Source organism: Colossoma macropomum, unplaced genomic scaffold, assembly GCF_904425465.1.
Source record: "Colossoma macropomum unplaced genomic scaffold, Colossoma_macropomum, whole genome shotgun sequence".
In the NCBI taxonomy this organism is placed as follows: domain Eukaryota; kingdom Metazoa; phylum Chordata; class Actinopteri; order Characiformes; family Serrasalmidae; genus Colossoma; species Colossoma macropomum.
The window spans coordinates 44,436,611-44,454,874 of NW_023494791.1; the positions used below are offsets into that span (position 1 = coordinate 44,436,611).

General features: G+C 35.3%; 1 protein-coding gene across 1 annotated transcript; it reads left to right on the top strand.

Annotated features, from left to right (window-relative positions):
- The first annotated feature begins 3,225 nt into the window (after positions 1-3,225).
- On the top strand, positions 3,226-14,902 carry LOC118811104. Its single transcript, XM_036575314.1, has 12 exons — positions 3,226-3,390; positions 4,040-4,384; positions 4,726-5,076; positions 6,630-6,731; positions 6,814-6,900; positions 6,997-7,089; positions 8,222-8,296; positions 9,694-9,795; positions 9,916-10,017; positions 12,419-12,517; positions 12,822-12,923; positions 14,874-14,902. The coding sequence occupies exons 1-12, from the start codon at positions 3,342-3,344 to the stop codon at positions 14,900-14,902; spliced, it is 1,536 nt and encodes a 511-aa protein (XP_036431207.1). The 5' UTR covers positions 3,226-3,341.
- Positions 14,903-18,264: the final 3,362 nt, after the last annotated feature.

Below are 18,264 nucleotides of genomic sequence, written 5' to 3' on the forward strand. Positions count from 1 at the left end.
TAGGTTTTACACTAGATATTGGAGCATTGCTGTGTGGATTTGATTGCTTTCAGCTACAAGAGCATTACTGAGGTCAGGTACTTATGTGAGATCAGGTCTAGATCATGAAAGCCACTCTAACTAATCCCAGAAAGATTAGATGGAGCTCCATCGCTCCAGAGAACACCATTCCACTGCTTATATTCTTTTAATTGATGCTTGGCATTGGACATGTAGACCTTAAGCTCATGTGCAGCTGCTCCACAGTGTCTCATTATATTGAGAATGGAGATTATACAGGAAGATTCACTCGAAAAGAGGCCCCAAATATTCTGTTATAACTCTTGCTAGGACGATGCAATCTGAACGAAACAATGTGCAATTTTCTCATCAGGATGGTGGTGTACAGTATTGAGCAATGTGTCTTAATGGTGCGAACCTATTGGGTCACCAATTCATTTAAGCAATGTCAGAGTGAATTTAGGAAGAAATATGGTGTTTGTGACGTACCCTCAAAAAATGTTATTCAGAAGATGGTGCGGAAACTGGAAATGACGGAATCATTGATCGTTTCTCATGGCAGAGGCCATCTGAAAATGTTGCAGGACACAATCAATGACGTGCAGCATCGTCTGCAGCAATTGCCCACAAAACCTCTGAGACACCTCACACAGGAGACTGGGAGGTCTTGCTCAACGTGTCAGAGAGCTGCAAAAAAGGCAAAACTGCATGGAGAATGTCAAAAGGTGTCCGGCAGAAAACGGAGATCACTTCCAGCATGGCATGTAATGCAATCAATTATACATATGTCAAGGTATGTGGCGTATTTTTTGGTTCAGATTGCTTCATCCTAACGGGAGTTACAGCAGAATATTCGGGGCCTCTTTCAAGTGAATCTCCCTATACAAGCTGTGTGTGTGCAATTGAACACCTGTGTCAGCAGTGGGTGCACCTTAAAGTAGCAGAATTAATTGATTACAATTAACGTCTGGATACACTCAAACTGGATATGTAGTAATTTCTCAGTTTATCTCAAATTTTTATCACATTTTAAAGTCATTAGCAATTTGACATTGTTAGAGTATATGTCAGTTATGACAATGACTGACATATTTCATCCTTCAGCTTGTTGTGAAGTGTTCGCTTATTCAAAATAAAAAAAAAATAAATTAAATAAAATAAAGTGTAGAAAATAACAGCACAACACAATGCCATTGCTACTTTATCCCCACAAGTAATATGAAGTAGTGTAATTTGGTTTTAGCTCTTAGTTTTACTTGCTGATGAGTCTTCTAGCCAGCTGCTCCATATTAAAGGGCTTGAAGTGTTAATTCTAATTTTGTTTACCGTAATCTTAGTCATACAATTATGAGGCAGCCATGACTGTCGTTAAATACCAATAGTTAATGTAGATACATTTCATTTCTCTTTGTGAATTTTTTTACTTATTACCATCATTAGCATAACATTAAGTTCTCCATCTCTGTGGGGTTCCCTGTGTTATGTTAGTAATATGGTACCAGTGGTGTATATTTTATGGCATTTATCGCAAGCATTCCAGCATAAAAAATTGAAAATTGTAACAGGCGTTAAGGTATCATATTATTGAATGTACATTCTGAACTCTGAATATTGCTGGAGGAGCCTGCTAGCCTGTAAGCCTATTTTAATTTCTGCAAACTCTAATGAGGTCAGAACATAGTCCAGCTCAGAGAACACAGAGTGTACACCAGTTACAGAGAGTGTCTTCACAGCATTCAAAAGTCTTACAAAGCTATTTAGGGAAAACAGCATTTGAAAATACTTTGATAGGGAAATAATTAGAGAATGTAGGGGAGATCAAGAACTCATAGATTGAAGTATGTTGTGAGAGAAAATGGAGAGGGTGAAGCAATACTGCAATGACAAAAATTATACCAAGGAACATATGCATAAAATGTTTATATACTTACAATCTCACATTATCATCATCATTTACACATATTTATTAATTATTTATTTTCTTTTTAATATATTTTTGTACTTTAAAGGCCTCCCTCCTTGTAAATGTTCACATATGGGTTGTAAACTCCCCTATTGCAGTTCACACTACTGGTAATAAGGCAAGTGGAAACAAGACATTAGCTTGGTTCTGAATTGAGTTGTATTGACTTAACATTGGAGATTTATAATTTTAGGATTAGCCTCGTCCAACATGAATTTTTTTCTTTATTTATTTTATGAACTTTTTGGAAAACATTGGTGCAAGCTGAACATAATCCACCACTGGCTGTGTTGCTACACTTTTAATTACACTGCTCACCGTTTTTGTAAAATGAGGTTCCTTGTGTAGGAATGTAGTTGTACTAGATGTGAATGTTCTCTGGTAACCATGCTGTCATCACTGCCAAGTGCCTGTCCAATTTGCTCTCATGCTCAGTGACAAAAAAGTAGCCTTTCTTTAATGGTTAAACCTTAAATTATGAAGTATAGACATGCTAAATGAAAAGCAACATTCCCCCCAGTATTTATAAATGCATTGTACATTATTTGGCACTTTCATTGGAAAGTCAGTGGAAGGCCATTTGTTTATGGTTAGCATTAATCTCTGTATGCCTCTAAATATGTGATGAAAAACATTACAGTCTAAATATAAATTAACTTACACATGAGATGGTAAAGGTTTACTATGTTTCTCTTATCTGTTTAGTTAGGTTGGGTGAATATTTAAGAAAGAGTAACTTCTTTGATAACAGTTTATTTGAAGCCTGCTACATAACACTGATGTGTCATGGTGGATTTCCCATGCTGTTATAGGTTTTAATGACAAATTATATCCAGTAATTTAGCAGTGTTATATTTTCAATCTCAATAATTGTCATGACAAATGTCAAGTTTGATGTCATGACAGCAAACTAGAATACAGAGCAAAAACATGAGATGTGACATATGCATTTGGCATGCTTATGGCATATTTATGGCCTAGTTAGGTCAGTGCTATAGCAAGGTTTAAGTAAAGTGTTACCATATTTTTTGTTAATGCAATGAACTGTTGAACCACTGTAGGATCAAGAGAACTAAGATAAGGACAAATGAAGTATTGGTGGAAAAAAATAGTACAAGAAACTGAATAAGCAAACAATTGTGTTCATTGGGTCTCTTTTAACTTCCCCATGCATGTCCCTTCATTTCCCCTTGCCCTACCAGTTTAAAAGAATGTTTTCCTCATAGCAGCATTCTGACGGCTGCATGACGGTGATTGTTTAGAGTGTGTTTAGAGTTGATAGTGAGATGTGTGGATTAAAGTGTGCCGGTCAATTAGTTGTGTTTTTTAACTACTATTTTTAAATCATTATATTTTCACGTCCCACATTCTATGGGGAATGTATATTTCATTGTTCTTAGTGCTTCTTGTTGCTGTTGGATACGAAGGTAAGGATTTATTGTAGTTATTTATTACAGCTGAAATAATCAGCATCTGGGTACCCAAGAGTGTAGAATCATCTTGACTTTAACCTAGATCTGCCTATTTCTTTCTGCCATTTTGTTATGCATTTAATTTACATGCAACTAATATTATATGTCATTATATCATCAGTTGCACAGTGTTTTAACTAAATACATACAGTTTACATTTGTCAAGTTGAAATATATACATCTGAAATTTCCCAATATGTCCTCCTATGTCCTATTCTAGTGTGTAGAAACATTTATGAGGTTGCTTATGAGCTAACATATACTATTCTAACATATATGAGTATTTATTTATGTTGTTTATGGACTAATATATCCTACTATAGTGAATATGAGAATTAATTGAGGTTGTTTATGGAGTACTGTATCCTATTCTAGAGTTTATGAGTGTGTATGAGGTTGTTTATGAGCTAATATTTCCTATTCTAATGCACAAGAGTTTTTATTCAGCTTGTTTATGGACTGAAAACTACTGTGCTTGTGTATAGAAGTGTTTATTAAGGTTGTTTATGGACTAATATTTCTTATGGTAGCATGTAAGAGTGTTCATTGAGGTTGTTCATAGACTAATATCTCCTACTCTAGTTTATAGGAATGTTTTATCTAGGTCTCCATGTCCAAGGCTCCTCTGGTCCTCTTGTGGCCCAGCTAGGAGACACAGTCCTCCTGCCATGTTTCTCTCAGAGCCCCCTGCCTCTGGAGGGTCTGCAGGTGGAATGGAGAAAAGCAGATTCAGAATCTCTGGTGATCCTCTTCCCGCGAGGAGAAAGCAGACCAGATTTGCAGAGTCAGTCTTTCAGGGATAGAGTCCACCTCTTCCCAGATGAGATATCCAAAGGGAACTTCTCCATCCTGCTCAACAATGTGGTCAAAACTGATGCTGGAGTTTACCGGTGTAAAGTCAGTACAATTGAAGAGTCCAGTGAAACTGAGGTGGAACTTAAAGATACTGGTGGGTAACCATACTTCATCTCCAAACAGTTGAAAGAAACTTCCTTTCTTTTCTTGATTTTGCTTGATCTGGTAGCTATGTAGATCCACATGCTAGTCAGCTCTGCCTTTATATTTAGTGAGGTTATGAGCAACAAATCAGGCAAAACCAAGGAAAACAGATAATAAAGGATGTTTCATTCATTCAGACACAGTCTATACACAAATATAGACTCCATTGTGGGACACTTGTAATGTAAGAGATTATTAAGAAAGCATGCCAAGAAACTCAGTAATCCTTTTGCTACCACAGCAAATACACCACTGTTTTTAACTCCATCTATCTTTGCCTGTTTTTTTCAGAGCCTCTGGTGGTTAAAGGGGTCGACCATGCTATCTTGGCCTCTGTGGGTGAGGAGGTAATACTGAACTGTTCTGTAGACTCTAATGTACCAGCCCACATGATTGAAGAAGTGTCCTGGAAAAAAAGAAGTCAAGACCAAGACAACCTTATTCTGTTCTTTCAAGACAATGAGGTCTTCCTTTCTCATGAAAGTTATCAGGGAAGAGCCGAGTTCTTTATCGCTGAAATCCCCAAAGGTAACTTCTCACTGAAGGTGAAGGATGTGAAGCTGGAGGATAAAGGAGAGTTCATTTGTGAGGTCCACACTAGTAACTGGTCAGCACACACTACTGTGGTCCTGCAGAAACTAGGTAACAATATAAATTCTAAATTCTAATTTAAATATTTGTTTTTGGATTTCATTTGCATTTTAGTGCTGAGGTGATTGCACTTGCTCGAACATTAGGAAATAATCCAGAAAAAGGATACATTATAATGCCCTTATTAAGCCTCGACACTCATTACTGCATTATTAAATGATTACTAGGCTAAATTAAACATTTCCCAGAGCACTTTTTATTTGTATACTAAACATAATAATATTTTGCATAATATTTTAGGTATCAACAAATAACTACTTATTAACTGGCTGCTTATTACTATAAGTGAGTGTTGGGTCTGTATGAAATCTATGCTAATCATGAAAAACATAGTCAATTAGTTATTGCAATGCTTTCCAACAGAATTCCTTTTTTCTTTTTTTAATACAATAGTTTGGTGTTTCCTTTTGATTTTTGTTATTAATTGAACAGCAAATCACCAATTAAATCTAAAGTAAAATCTTAGATTTCCAGTTAGTATATACTTCTACAAAAGTGTTAATTCATAGTAGTTATCGCTTAATAACTTAGTAATAACTAGCAATTTATATCTGTTATTGCCTTAATAGAAGCTCAAGGGCATAATCATTGTAGAGTTCATTAATAAACACACTCCATATAGACCTGTTGCTCAGGTAAGTGTTGTGCACAAGATTATAATATATAATTTGCAAATCAATCTGCTTTGAAAAATACTTCACCCTCATTATTGCTGTGATAATGAGCAGCCAGTGAACTTGCAGCTACTGGCCTTATGTTAGTGGCCAGCAATTAAATTGAATTGTATTGAATAAACCTTATTTGTCCCCAAAGGGCAATCCATAACTAATCATTTAAACATGACACAAACATATAACATAGAGTAAATTACTAAATGACACAAAGAGATACTAAAGACATACATATTCATAGATAAGTTAAAAAAATACACAGTAATCACATAGTTGACTGTGAATGATTATTTATCAGCCTGATGGCCTCGGGCACAAATGACACTCTTCATCGGACAGATCAGCATCTAGGGCAGTGATAATCGTGGCCTGGGGGCAACAGCTCAAATGCAGAGTGGATGACATGTGAAGGGTCTTCAATGATAGGATAACCTTTTTATAGAGTCTGTTGTTTATGTAATAAATGCAGTGACTGGAGCAAATAGATTTCAGGGTCTGTAAATGTTTTTTATTTCTTACACTTATCCTAATAAGGCTTAATAAAACCATACTAATGAACATCTAAAATATGTAGAAGAGTATGATGTATAATACATAAATGAAAGTAGACAGTGGTTATTTCACACAAGTCATTGTTTATGCATTAATGGGCAGTCAACTAACTACCAACTACTGAATTGTGAAAGCTTAATAAGGGCTTTATAAGGGCATTATAATGTCCCCTTGGACTGAAGTGCCACCAAAAATGAGTGCTTTATAGGATGGCAAATCACAAGATCTTACAGGTGAATGATAAATGTGTTATTGGAGACTTAATAAAACTTTTTCAGTACTTTTAATTAATACCTGTGCATGTACCTGTGCATTCTACAGGTTTCTCCACAAGCCAAATATTGATCTTGGTGCTGTGCTGTATTGCACTGCTGCTTTCAGTGGGATTTTGTATTCCCATTTTCATCCTGTTGAAAAAGAAAGGTATTTCAGACATTGTCCACATAATACATTCCTATGATATTCATCAGTCTCATAAATATCAAGCCCATTGCTTTCTTTTTAGCTACTAGTGGAAAAGTGATGCATGCTTCTCTGATCATCTGTCCGAACATTTGTATATGTGTTGCTTTCATCTTATGGTCAGCAGAAGGTGAGTTCTTGTTCCTTTATTCTAACAAATATGCAAATGTCCATACAATCTGTGTAGCTCAAGTATTCAGCACTGACTTATTCTAATTCCCTACAGGGTCTCTGATTGAGATTGTGACTTGTTCAACAGTCAGTATCTTACGGCCCCTCATGCTGATGAAGACCTTTCCTCATCTGGACAGATTTCCAAGTAAGTCTTTGCAAAAATGTTTCATCAGTTAGTCTTAGGCTGCTTACAGATGTAGGCCCAAGCACTTTGTACCTTGATGTGACTGTAATATGCACTTACAATGTGTCTGAAAGAAATATTTGATTTACTAGAGTTGTAAAGAGGATGCAAACTGTGTACAGGGCTGCCTACTAACTGTGCCATCATGAAGCACAGAGTTAAAGGTGGCTAGAGTTTTTATGGAGCCATCAACAAGCTTGAAACAGAATACAAATTGATTGTGAAAGGTTCCGTAATGAAGAGACAACAGATGTTTTACCCACCAAAACATTCTATAGTGGTGTAACTCAACTCAAGATAAAAAAGAAGAGCTGTGCAACAGCCTAAGTGTTGGCCCTAATATCAGGAAATTGCAACATTGATCCCCACTGAAACCTGCTTCTCAGGTTTTCTGGATAAACTGCATTGTCTTTACCCGCATACTCTCAAAAACAGAAGACAACTGCTTCAAGCACACAGTTGATAGTGTTGGCCCTATCATCATGAGATCGTGAGTTCAATCTTTGGTGATTTTACAGCCATCCATGGCTGGGTGTCCAAGAGAGCACAATTGGCCTCACTCTCTTTGGGTGCGTAGGATGGTCCTCAATCTCCCAGCATGATGCTAGCCAGCACAGGTGTCTGTTAGCTGACATAACAGATGTTGTGGTTGGCACTTTCCTCTGAGTACATTCAGCTGTCCAATGACATTGTGTTACCAACAGTTTGTAAAGATGCAACGGCACTTCACAGGTCTCAGAGGAAGTCTGTGTTAGCTCATAGTGCTGATAGTATCGTGTGATTAGGGGAGTCCTAGTGGGTAGAACTGGATACATCTAAATTGTGAAGAAAACCAGGAAAAAATCCAGAAGGAAAAAGATCTCAAACTATTGATTTATATATATATATATATATATATATATATATATATATATATATATATATATATATATATATATATATATATATGTGTGTGTGTGTGTGTGTGTGTGTGTGTGTGTGTGTGTCCTTATTGCAATATTGTCATTAGTTCTTTTTCTATGTTTGAGTTACTTGTAATTAAATGTTGATTTACACCACGTTCTCATAATAACTAAGCAAATGTAATCCACAGAGCGCTTGGCAACAGCAGTGAAGGCTTTGGTTGTTCCAGTGTACCACTCAATTATAACAATCACTGCATGTTCAAGTAAGTAAAACATAAAATTTCACTTTGCAGTAAGTGTATCAGGAATGACTGTTTGTAAAATTCCATATGCAACATATTTCTAATGTTTAAAAGAAAACATTAATTGGCAATAAAAAATAATGGTAAGTATAAAAGACACTGAGAATGACACTAAGAAACGCTTCCCTTACTGAGCGCTCAAATTAGCTTATGTATAAGCCAATGCTACACATGCCCAAAAAAAGGTATGGTTCTGATTTGATCTACAACATAAACAGAGGTTAACAGAGGTTAAATTTACAGCACTTATGGGAACCATATTAATTAAGTCTGTCTCTCTTTTAGAGGCTCAGTCCTAATGTGAGGAACTCTAGCATCACAGCTTTTTCACTTATATCTTTGAGCTGAGAGCCTGTTTACACCTTGCATTATCATGTGTATTGTATTGTGTACTTGGCTGGATTAACACATTTTCATAAAATGCATCCCCAGTGTGGCTATATGAGATCCAATTGTGCTTTTCCTGCATAAAAAAGCATGTAAACACACATGCTTTCCATTTTTCTTTTGTCAACTTTTTTACCCATTATAATAAGAATGGACAAGATTGGCTTGGATGCTTTCATTGGCCTGAAGTGCCTGAAGGTGCTTGGTTCTGGAATAACTCCAGCCTCATGTGTATTTAATCTTTAATTTCCTTGTTTATTCTCTTAATGTTAGTCAGCACTCAGCATTTCTTCATGTATACAGTTAACTAAAATGCATTCTGTCTGCATACCTGTAACACGGTGGCTGGCTTATCCCATGTGAGGGTCAGACTTGCAATCTCCATGTTAGAAGCCTGGTGAGCTATGGGATAAGCCACTGACCAGGTGCAGAGATGGACTTAAATAGAGACTCAAGAAGAGAGACATGCACATGTCAGCACAAACTCAAGACTGAGCAGTGAGCTGTGGGAGAGCTCTCCTTAAGTAGAGTGTACACAGCTGCACCTAATCAGCCTCAATCAGCTCATCCCAGTTCTCCGATTCCTCCTAGTGGTTGGAGGTGGCTTAGCAGGAGGTTGGGACATTACAATATCCATATATGTTTACAGACCTCCCCCTGAATGTGTTTGGTCCTAATCAGTGTGTTTTTTTCTGAAACTTCTCCCTGACTGTGATTGGTCCTAAACATAGTGTCATTTGTTCTTGGACCTCCCCCTGACTGTGATTGGTCCTAATTAATGTGTCATTTGTTCTGATACATCCCTATAACTGTGACTGGTCCCCATCATTTATTACATAAAATTCAGAAATAGACCTCATAACAATGTGTTACCAAAATAATAATAATAATAATAATAATAATAATAATAATACATACTGTTTTTATTACACAATTGTCTCTCTCTTTGCTTTTTCTGTTGTCTTATTTAGTTTTTTCACAAAACATTCGCCAAATCCAAACAGGAAGTGAACATATTTTGATTGTTATGGTTGTACTAGAAGGCATGTGTTCCATTGGTGCTGCAGTATTAGGTAAGGAACATTTCTTTAATCACATATTGGTTCCTTGTTTTATCATATTTTACTGCAACATTATGTCATCGAGCTTAACTTGAAAGATAAATGAGAAGTTTCCCTTCATTGTTTCTATAGCTGGTTGTGGTCTCCGGATGCATTCGACTGTGGTTCTAGAAATATGCAATGGTGCTGTGCTGGGTTTTATTTTAATTATCCGAAGCAAAGAAGATTTTCAACGTATGTATTGCTTGTTTGTGTGTAAATAATTGGAAGTACATAATGTACCGAAAGGTCACAAAGTAATGTAAGCTAGCACTTTACTGTACATTTTGGAATAAAAACAACTGTGCCACCTTGACATCCCAGGCTTACTACATACAATGGCATATTATTCAGTAACTACAGGGACTTTGGTACAACCTGGCTGAGCTATTCTTAGGTTATATAACTATTTAATAAATATTTGGCCCTGCCAGTGGGACCAGACCATTTAAGGGTTTCAATCTTTTTAAGAGTTTCACTATATAATTTCCTGAAAATTTGAGCATCTGTAGATATTCTACAAGGGACTGTCAAAACAACATGTGCGCATCCTGTTTACATAAAATGGTATAGCCAATGAACAGAATCTTGTCCTGAAACAGACAGAACTTCTTAGTGCTAGCCTGAAGCAAGAAAAAGAAAACTTATTACATTTATATTTAGTGTGAAAAGTACTGTGCAAATGTCAGAATCCCCAATTCATTTATTTAAATTCTAGTTAAAATGGCCATTAAGTACAAGTTTGTCAGGGGATTTCTCAGGAGTTTAGACCACTTCGATGGGGAAGTCAGAGGATAGGACAGGACTGGAAATTAAATGACCAAGTACTATATTCAGAAGAAAAGTACGGTAACACTTTCTATGAATGTCATGTTTGTAAGCATCTATAAACACATTTATAACATGTTATAATGCATTCAAACGGCATTATAAACATGATTATAAACATTTATAAAACTGAATTACACTTTATAGCCATGTTTATTATACATTATGAATTGTTAATATAATGCATTATAAGTAGTGTTGATAACATGTTATACTGTCAGTGCCAAAGAAGTCAGTCCCAGCTTGGAGACTGCAAAGTAAAGACAAATACCAAGCTAACGGTGGTGTACATTACCTTTCCTACGTTGGGTAAAACACTGATGGCAGCACTAGTTTAAAATCTGACATTTGAAGCCTGTAATGAGCTTTATTGTGTATGTTTTAGTGTTTCAGTAAATTCTTCAGTAAATACTTCAACTTGAAGCCTCACTCTTAACACTGGAGGAGGCTTTAGTACAGTACGCTTCACTTTACTTAGAGCGGACAAATATGACTTATGACCTCTTATAATTTGTTATGATCAGTACTTATAATGTATTATGTTAACAATTCGTAATGCATAATAAGCATGGCTATAACGAGTAATGCATTTCAATAAATATGTATAGCCATGTTTATAATGCCTTATGAATGCATTATAACATGTTATGAATGTGTTTATAGATGCTTACAAACGTGACATTCATAGAAAGTGTTACCAAAAGTACTTCTTTGGGGGTTTGTGTTCATGGACATGTTTTATTAAAGCAGCATTATGTGAGAATTGGTATTTTGGCTCTTGGGCTCTCCCGACCTTTGCAGAGTGTAATCTGTAGTGTCCATATCCCTGTATAATGCATGTTCACGTGAAGGGGAGTCAAATTCTGCTGACAACATCAGAGGAAACAGAATATTAGAGGATTTAATTATAGTGTGTTGCAAAATAGTATGTTGCAAACTCTTAAGGCTTATTTGGAATGAGATTCATCAAACGTTTGGCATAAAATGAATTTATTTCTTTGCATGCTAACCTAAAACGGGAGTGAGGTTAGATGTTTTTGTTATCAAAAAAGCTACAAAACTCTGTGAGACAGGAATGACACAGACAAGGTCAGAGGCTTCATCGCAGACTTTCATAAATAACACTAGCAGGGATGAACACTCTGCTGATAGTTTTTCATAGTTTACTCATTAACCATGAGCCTATCTTGCATCTTTTTTTTATCTCTTTTACCTCTCGTCAAAAAGTAAAAGCCAGTCTGAGATTTACTCAATCTCTCTCTCACTCTTTATTTTCCTCATTTCCTCTGACAACATTTTTTTATGTCTCTTCACAACCTCTGCCATGACGTTATAGCCATAGTTGTTGGTGTTTGGTGCCATAAAGTGTTATGCAGTTCTTGCGAGAGGTCTTGTGCTGCTCCTCCAAAGTTACATAGCACTATATCAGATGTCCCTGGCCCTGAGTAGCAATGACAGAGATGCCATTCTCCCTATTATAAGTCAGTGTATCATCAAAATGACTTTGAAGCTGTTCTTTTAAGGTGACTTGTTGCATAATGCTGCTTTAATGTTAAGTATTCTGGGTCTTATCTTGCTAAAATTGCTTCTACTGAGAAGAAAGTATGGCACAATTCTTTTATTTATTTTTTTTTCATTTTACAATTATATTTTACAATATACTGAAAACAAATGGAAAATACACCAGAAAAGCACTATTGAGAGTATAGTCTTGAGTTGCTTTATTTTCTGTATTAAATCCATTTATTTATGTCTGTGGACATTTCAGAGAGCTTTCAGATACCCGCAATACTGGTTCCAGTTATCATAGGAATTATGATGGTCCTCACTTTGCAAAGGCACTACTTTCAGGGAAAATCCTTTAGATGTAAGTAGCTAACTGATTCTTTACTTACACAAAAATGTAACTCCTTAAACCCTAGACATATTATTACACTCATTATTACAAGGTTTATTACTCAGTAACTACATGGATTACAATGCCATCTGAGTTATCCTTAAGCTATAGAAGTATGTAATAAAAATTTGAACCTGTCAATGGGACCCGGCCATTAAATTCAGGATTTATTCATTCATTAACTTTCCCACCTTCTGAACTTAAACCTAGATTAATTACAGATTAAAAGGGCATTGTCTCATCAATGATACCACTGTTTTGTTTCATTTCTCAGGTCTCCATATTGTTCTGTCATCTATTATTCTGACAATATTCAGCCTGGCTGAGCTTAGTGTTTATATTCTCATCGGCATCTCCACAAAGAATTTTACTACAAGTAAGTATTTAAACGTATTTTACTGTAAAGGTAAAGCAGACTCAAAGAGTATGTACCCAATAATGTGTGTGCAAGCTTTAATCATATTTACATTTAGTTGAACAATTTATCTTTATAGTTAAGAGGGGAACTAATTTTACAAAATGTCTACAGAATTAAATCTTTTAGATCTAAACAAAGTCATTCAGAGAAATGTTTAGCCTAAAGTGTGTGTGTTTTTTTTTTTATCTGTTCATGACAGAGAGATACATTTAGGTGTTGTGTGGCAAAAAGTCCATGCTATCATCAACATCACTGTTAAAAAAATAAAAGTGAGCTCAGCTTAAAATTAAGAGATAACTGATTACATGGCTTTTCTTTAGTTAACTTAATCTGAGAACAGCCAAGAGTTCACCTAACTCACATTTCTTGGTTTAGTCAAAGGTTTTCCTAACTTTCTTTTTTTTTTTTATTATTTCTGCCTCTAAGCTTGGTATTTTTTTCTTTACTCATTTTTTCCACAAGATGGGACCCCATTACACAATTTCACAAGACATTTTCTCCACTTGGATGCCCATCTCATGTTGGGGGTGATGGCTTAGTCCATAGCACCACTTAGGAGTCTCTGAAATTACTCAGATTTTTGGGTCTAGAAATGTTTAATACACTGTAGAAATGTGTTGTTTTAATTTTGAAACATAGCATGGTGCAGCTGTCTAAGAACTCACCTCAACTTCAGGATATTGTGAGTTTAAATCCAAGTGGTCCCATATCTAGAACCCCAAGAGGAGAGAATGTCTGATGGAAATAAATACAGCTAGTGGGGAAACTGAGTAAGTTACTAATTCTGTATTATTTGACTAACTGAAATGCAGAACTAGAAATGGGAGTTAAAAGAACTTTTTTATTAAACTGAGTAGTTTGATTTGGGTGGACTCAATTCAAATTCAAAAGTGATTGGATGTAGAGTCAGAATTTTTGGTAGCACTTTGCTGTTTGGCGCTGTTCAAGAGGCTACATGACACCTACATAAGCTCACATAGCAACTATCATAATCCAACATAAATGTTTAAGGCTACTTCAGCTAACTTTGATCAAAATTGGCAAATGTAATCTTTATAGTGAATGAAACCTATTGGAATAAACATGTATAAACATATGTTAGTTGTCATGATAAGCTTATGTATGTGTCATGAACAGTATCCAACAGTAATTGTATACAACAGTGTTGATGGAAGCCAGATGTCTGAAACTTCTAATGTGTCTTAAACCTCCCTCACCAAATGTTATTACATGAAATGGTTATGAATTTGCTGCCGGATGCTGCAGACCTTGTTTTTTTATAGATTTGTATATACAGGGTTTTAAGATTCAAAGTAAGCCCCAAATACCTGCTTTTTTGTTTGTTTTGTTTAGTTTTATTTTAGTTGTTTTTTTTTCGATTTTCCACAATTTTACCATCATCAACATTACACATAAACATGTATGTAGGTTCACTGGTGGTTTTGGATAGTAAATTAAATGTCTATATTTGGTTGAAAATCGCTATATTTAGTTGTAGACATCACCTCCCCTTGTTCCTATCACCATCACTGTAAAATCAGAGTTGTGAAAATACTTTTAAGTGTTTGGCTGCCCGTTTAATAGGAAATGCCACTGATTTTTCAAAATCTGCATAATTCAATAGTTAAGATGTGAACAAAATCATTCAGAGTGGTTTGATGTGAACTATAACCCATCATTCTAGAGAGACTTATCAACTCAGATTCTCTTTGCAGTGTTGAGTTGTGTTATATAGAACTTTAAAAAAAAATATATAATACCTCTTAATACCCATGTGTTTAATGTGCATGACTTTGCTGCATTTAACATGTTTTGATGGTTCTAATTTTCAGCTTGGATTCTTCCACTTGAGGCTGTAATACATGCTGTTGCATGGCTATCAGTGATTTTTCTGTTGCGTTGTGATAGATGTCATAAACAAAGATGTCACTTTGTGAAGAAAGGGATAGGATGTAAGTATGATGCTCTCATAATTTAATTTTTTCCATAGTGCACAATACTAATCCTGTTCACTTATTTGCTTTGTTTGTCTTTGTTTTATTTTGATTTCAAGGTCATTTTTTAAAGTTTCCTTCTTTTATTCATTAAATTTAATTAGTAACTATATTTCCAATGAAATTTGACCAGAACAATGACAGTCATAAAGTTTAATACAGGGTTTATAATATTAAAAGCTTTTTGAAATAAAAGTGCTTAAGGTCGACATTGTTAATGTAAACATTGGTAAAATTTCAAACCATACTGTTCAATTCCCAGATTATACAGTCTGCCTATGGAAACTAGATGGTCAAAAGAGTCTGTTTTGAATTAATTGTTTTTGTGATGTCATGAAAACCCAAACATTTACATTTATCTGCCAATTCAGCGTACAGCAGGTTTGCCCCTCCCATTTACAGGGAAGCTATAAGGAGTGTTTAAGCCCAGACTGCTTTATGATTTAGGCACAATACAGGGCAAGCAATCAGAACATTTGCATATCCCTGTCTTAAAAGCACAGCAACCTGTTTAATTCTAATGAATAATGAGAGGCTGTAAATTGGTCATGTAAAAAATATGACAAAAATGTGAGTTTTGAGCCCTTTAAAACAACTTGGATTAACAAAATTAAAGCTTTTATATTCGACATAAGCCTAATTGAATGAACCAACCATATGCTAGTAAGTAACAGCTAAAAGGAAATATTAACTCTATACCAAACTTAAATTCTATTTGTTCTTGTTCTTTTAAAGTGCCTTAAACTGCCTTCATCTCAAAGAATATTGTTTTAAGTTTGCAATGGTAAGGAAGCAGTAGACCAGTATAGCTTGTTGACTAGCAAAAAGAAAGTTTTAATTTGAAATGAATGGTTTAGCTGGTTGACCAGCATGACCAAATTGACCAAGCTTGTCCACCAGCATGGTGTCTAGTCCAGCTTCTTCAGCTGATTGACCAGTATAGGATGTGTTTTCATTTAGTCAAGCTTGTCAACCACTAGACCCCCAAAGAAAAGCATAGAAATTGTCACTGGTTGAGCTGGTAGACTAGCTAGGAAGGTTGACCAGCATGACCAGCATGACCAAGTTAGTCGACCAGCATGACCTACACATCCAGCATGACCAAGGTAGTTGACAACTGCTTGACTAGTTGGGTTAGGTTGGCCATTCTGGCAGACCAGCTAAACCATCAAACTCACATAAAGACAATCTCTTTGCAGGTCAACCAGCTAAGTTGCTCTATACCAGCTTATCCAGCTCTTTGACAAGTATAGTTTAGTTGGATGTCCAATTTTCAACCATACAGCCCATGCGCACTCAACCAAACTTGCAAGGGTCCTTTGACTTAAATCGTTCACATAAATGAATTTGACTGAATAAACTGCAGTCCAGGACTGCAACAGATGCTGCTCTGGCCGCTAGATGATGTTCATGAATATTGTTAAAATATGAGCATTTTTTACATACGTCAATGGCATTGTTACAAATATTTTCCTGGTTCAGTCATCTGAAAGATTTTGCTAGGTCCACATCAGACCAGCGTCTGCCAGTCAATGACCCCTGACCTCTTTTTCTCAGTTGGCAAAATTATTTTTTGTTTAATTTAGATATAATATGGTATTTCTTAATTTCTATCAAATAAACGATTTATATATGTCTGTGTATATAGAACATCTAAAGCTGCACCATGAGTTCAAAATTACTTTGCAACTTAAAAATCCACTTTTCTTTTCTTCAATGGGACTAATTCCTTAAAAAGGACAGTTATGCTTCATTAACAAATTAAAAAAAACAGACGTGCTATTCATTGTTCAGTCTTTTTTTTTATGATAGAATGAAATGGGCCTGATGTTTTTATATTCATGCTCCAATGCATTTTTCTTTTCAGATGTGTGTTGCACTGTGATGGTTGCAGTTCTAATCATTGCATTTGGTGTAGTGTGTATTTATTATGTAAACCTTCACATGGAAAATTACAAAGGTAAAAAAAAAAAACATCCCAATTCAGTTTATTTATGATCCTCTCTTTAACTCCACACAGTAAACTCAACCTAATTTCATTGGTTTTAAGTTGCTTAGCGCTAAAAATGACAAGTGAATCTTATTTTGTTTTTCAGATGAAATTAATTGTTTGTCACTAACATCACAGAAACATTGTTATACTAGAGTTTCTTTGCATGTTTAGTGTTTGACTATTATTGCATTTGTATGTAATTTGTATGCATTTTCATAAATGTTTCATATCAAACGCTAAGCAAGTCTTTTCACAAGCATTCCCTGGTCAAAATCAAAAGAAAATTATTTTTAATGATTTTTTTGATGATTGCAGATCGTGGTGGATACATGGCTTTGACTGCATTCCTCCATGTCCTGTCAACAATATCCCTCTTCAAACATCCAAAACATTTGCCTGGTTAGTCTATTCTGACTTTTCTTTACAATATGATGCTTTGCTTATAGTAGGAGCAACTTCTATGATTAACTTTGAAAATAGATCAATCCATAAATCGGTTTACTCTGAATTACAGATCTTCCTCACATTCTGGTCTACTTGTTTGGAGCTGTAGGACTGAATATTGTAAATTCTATCACTCTAATAACAGAACTAAGCCTGAAAGCAGGTAACCTTCATACTGTATGAGCAAAAATGGTCATTAAGTACAAGTTATTAATTTCTCTGGAGATATTTCTGAGGAGATTAGATATAAATTAATCCACTTGCACAATGAAGGAAAAAGTCAAGAAAATTAACTGAAAAGTTTTAGAAATCAATGCAGCTGCCAAGAAGCTATTCCTGACAAAAAGAAATAGACAAGAAGAAAATTTGCAATTTTAGGTTGGTGATTTTAGGACATTAGACTGACCACCCCATAGTCCAGACCTCAGCATCACTGTGATTGGGATTACTTGGCTGGGGTTATATAAACATGAATAACTTGTATTTAATGGCTGCTTTGATTAAAACAGAAATAAATGACTGGTGAGCTCTGATTTTTGCTTAGATTTGTTTACTTTTGTTGACATCTAGACAAAGGAGCACCAACTTTAGACTTACATGTGATTGTCTTACCATTTGAAACGGTCTTTGTCTCTGCTTGGCTTGCGTTGCAAATCTATCATTTCTGTAAGTACCTCCAGAAGTTTATTTTTAGACTATATGTGTTCTGGGAAAATATTTCTTGCCTTGTTGATAGACTATTAGATAAAACAAAGTTGTGCATTGCAGTTGCTTAAGCAAAATTGTAATAAATTGTACTTTAAGTTGTTTTAAGAGAAGAAACTTCATACAGTTTCTTGAGTATTTCTGCAAAGAGGGTCACATTTTG

Coding starts and splice junctions, on each gene's coding strand:
- LOC118811104 (XM_036575314.1), top strand. CDS start 3,342: ATGTATATTTCATTGTTCTTAGTGCTTCTTGTTGCTGTTGGATACGAA. Junction 6,901..6,996: donor CATCTTATGGTCAGCAGAAG/GTGAGTTCTTGT, acceptor AATTCCCTACAG/GGTCTCTGATTGAGATTGTG. Junction 8,297..9,693: donor AACAATCACTGCATGTTCAA/GTAAGTAAAACA, acceptor TGTCTTATTTAG/TTTTTTCACAAAACATTCGC.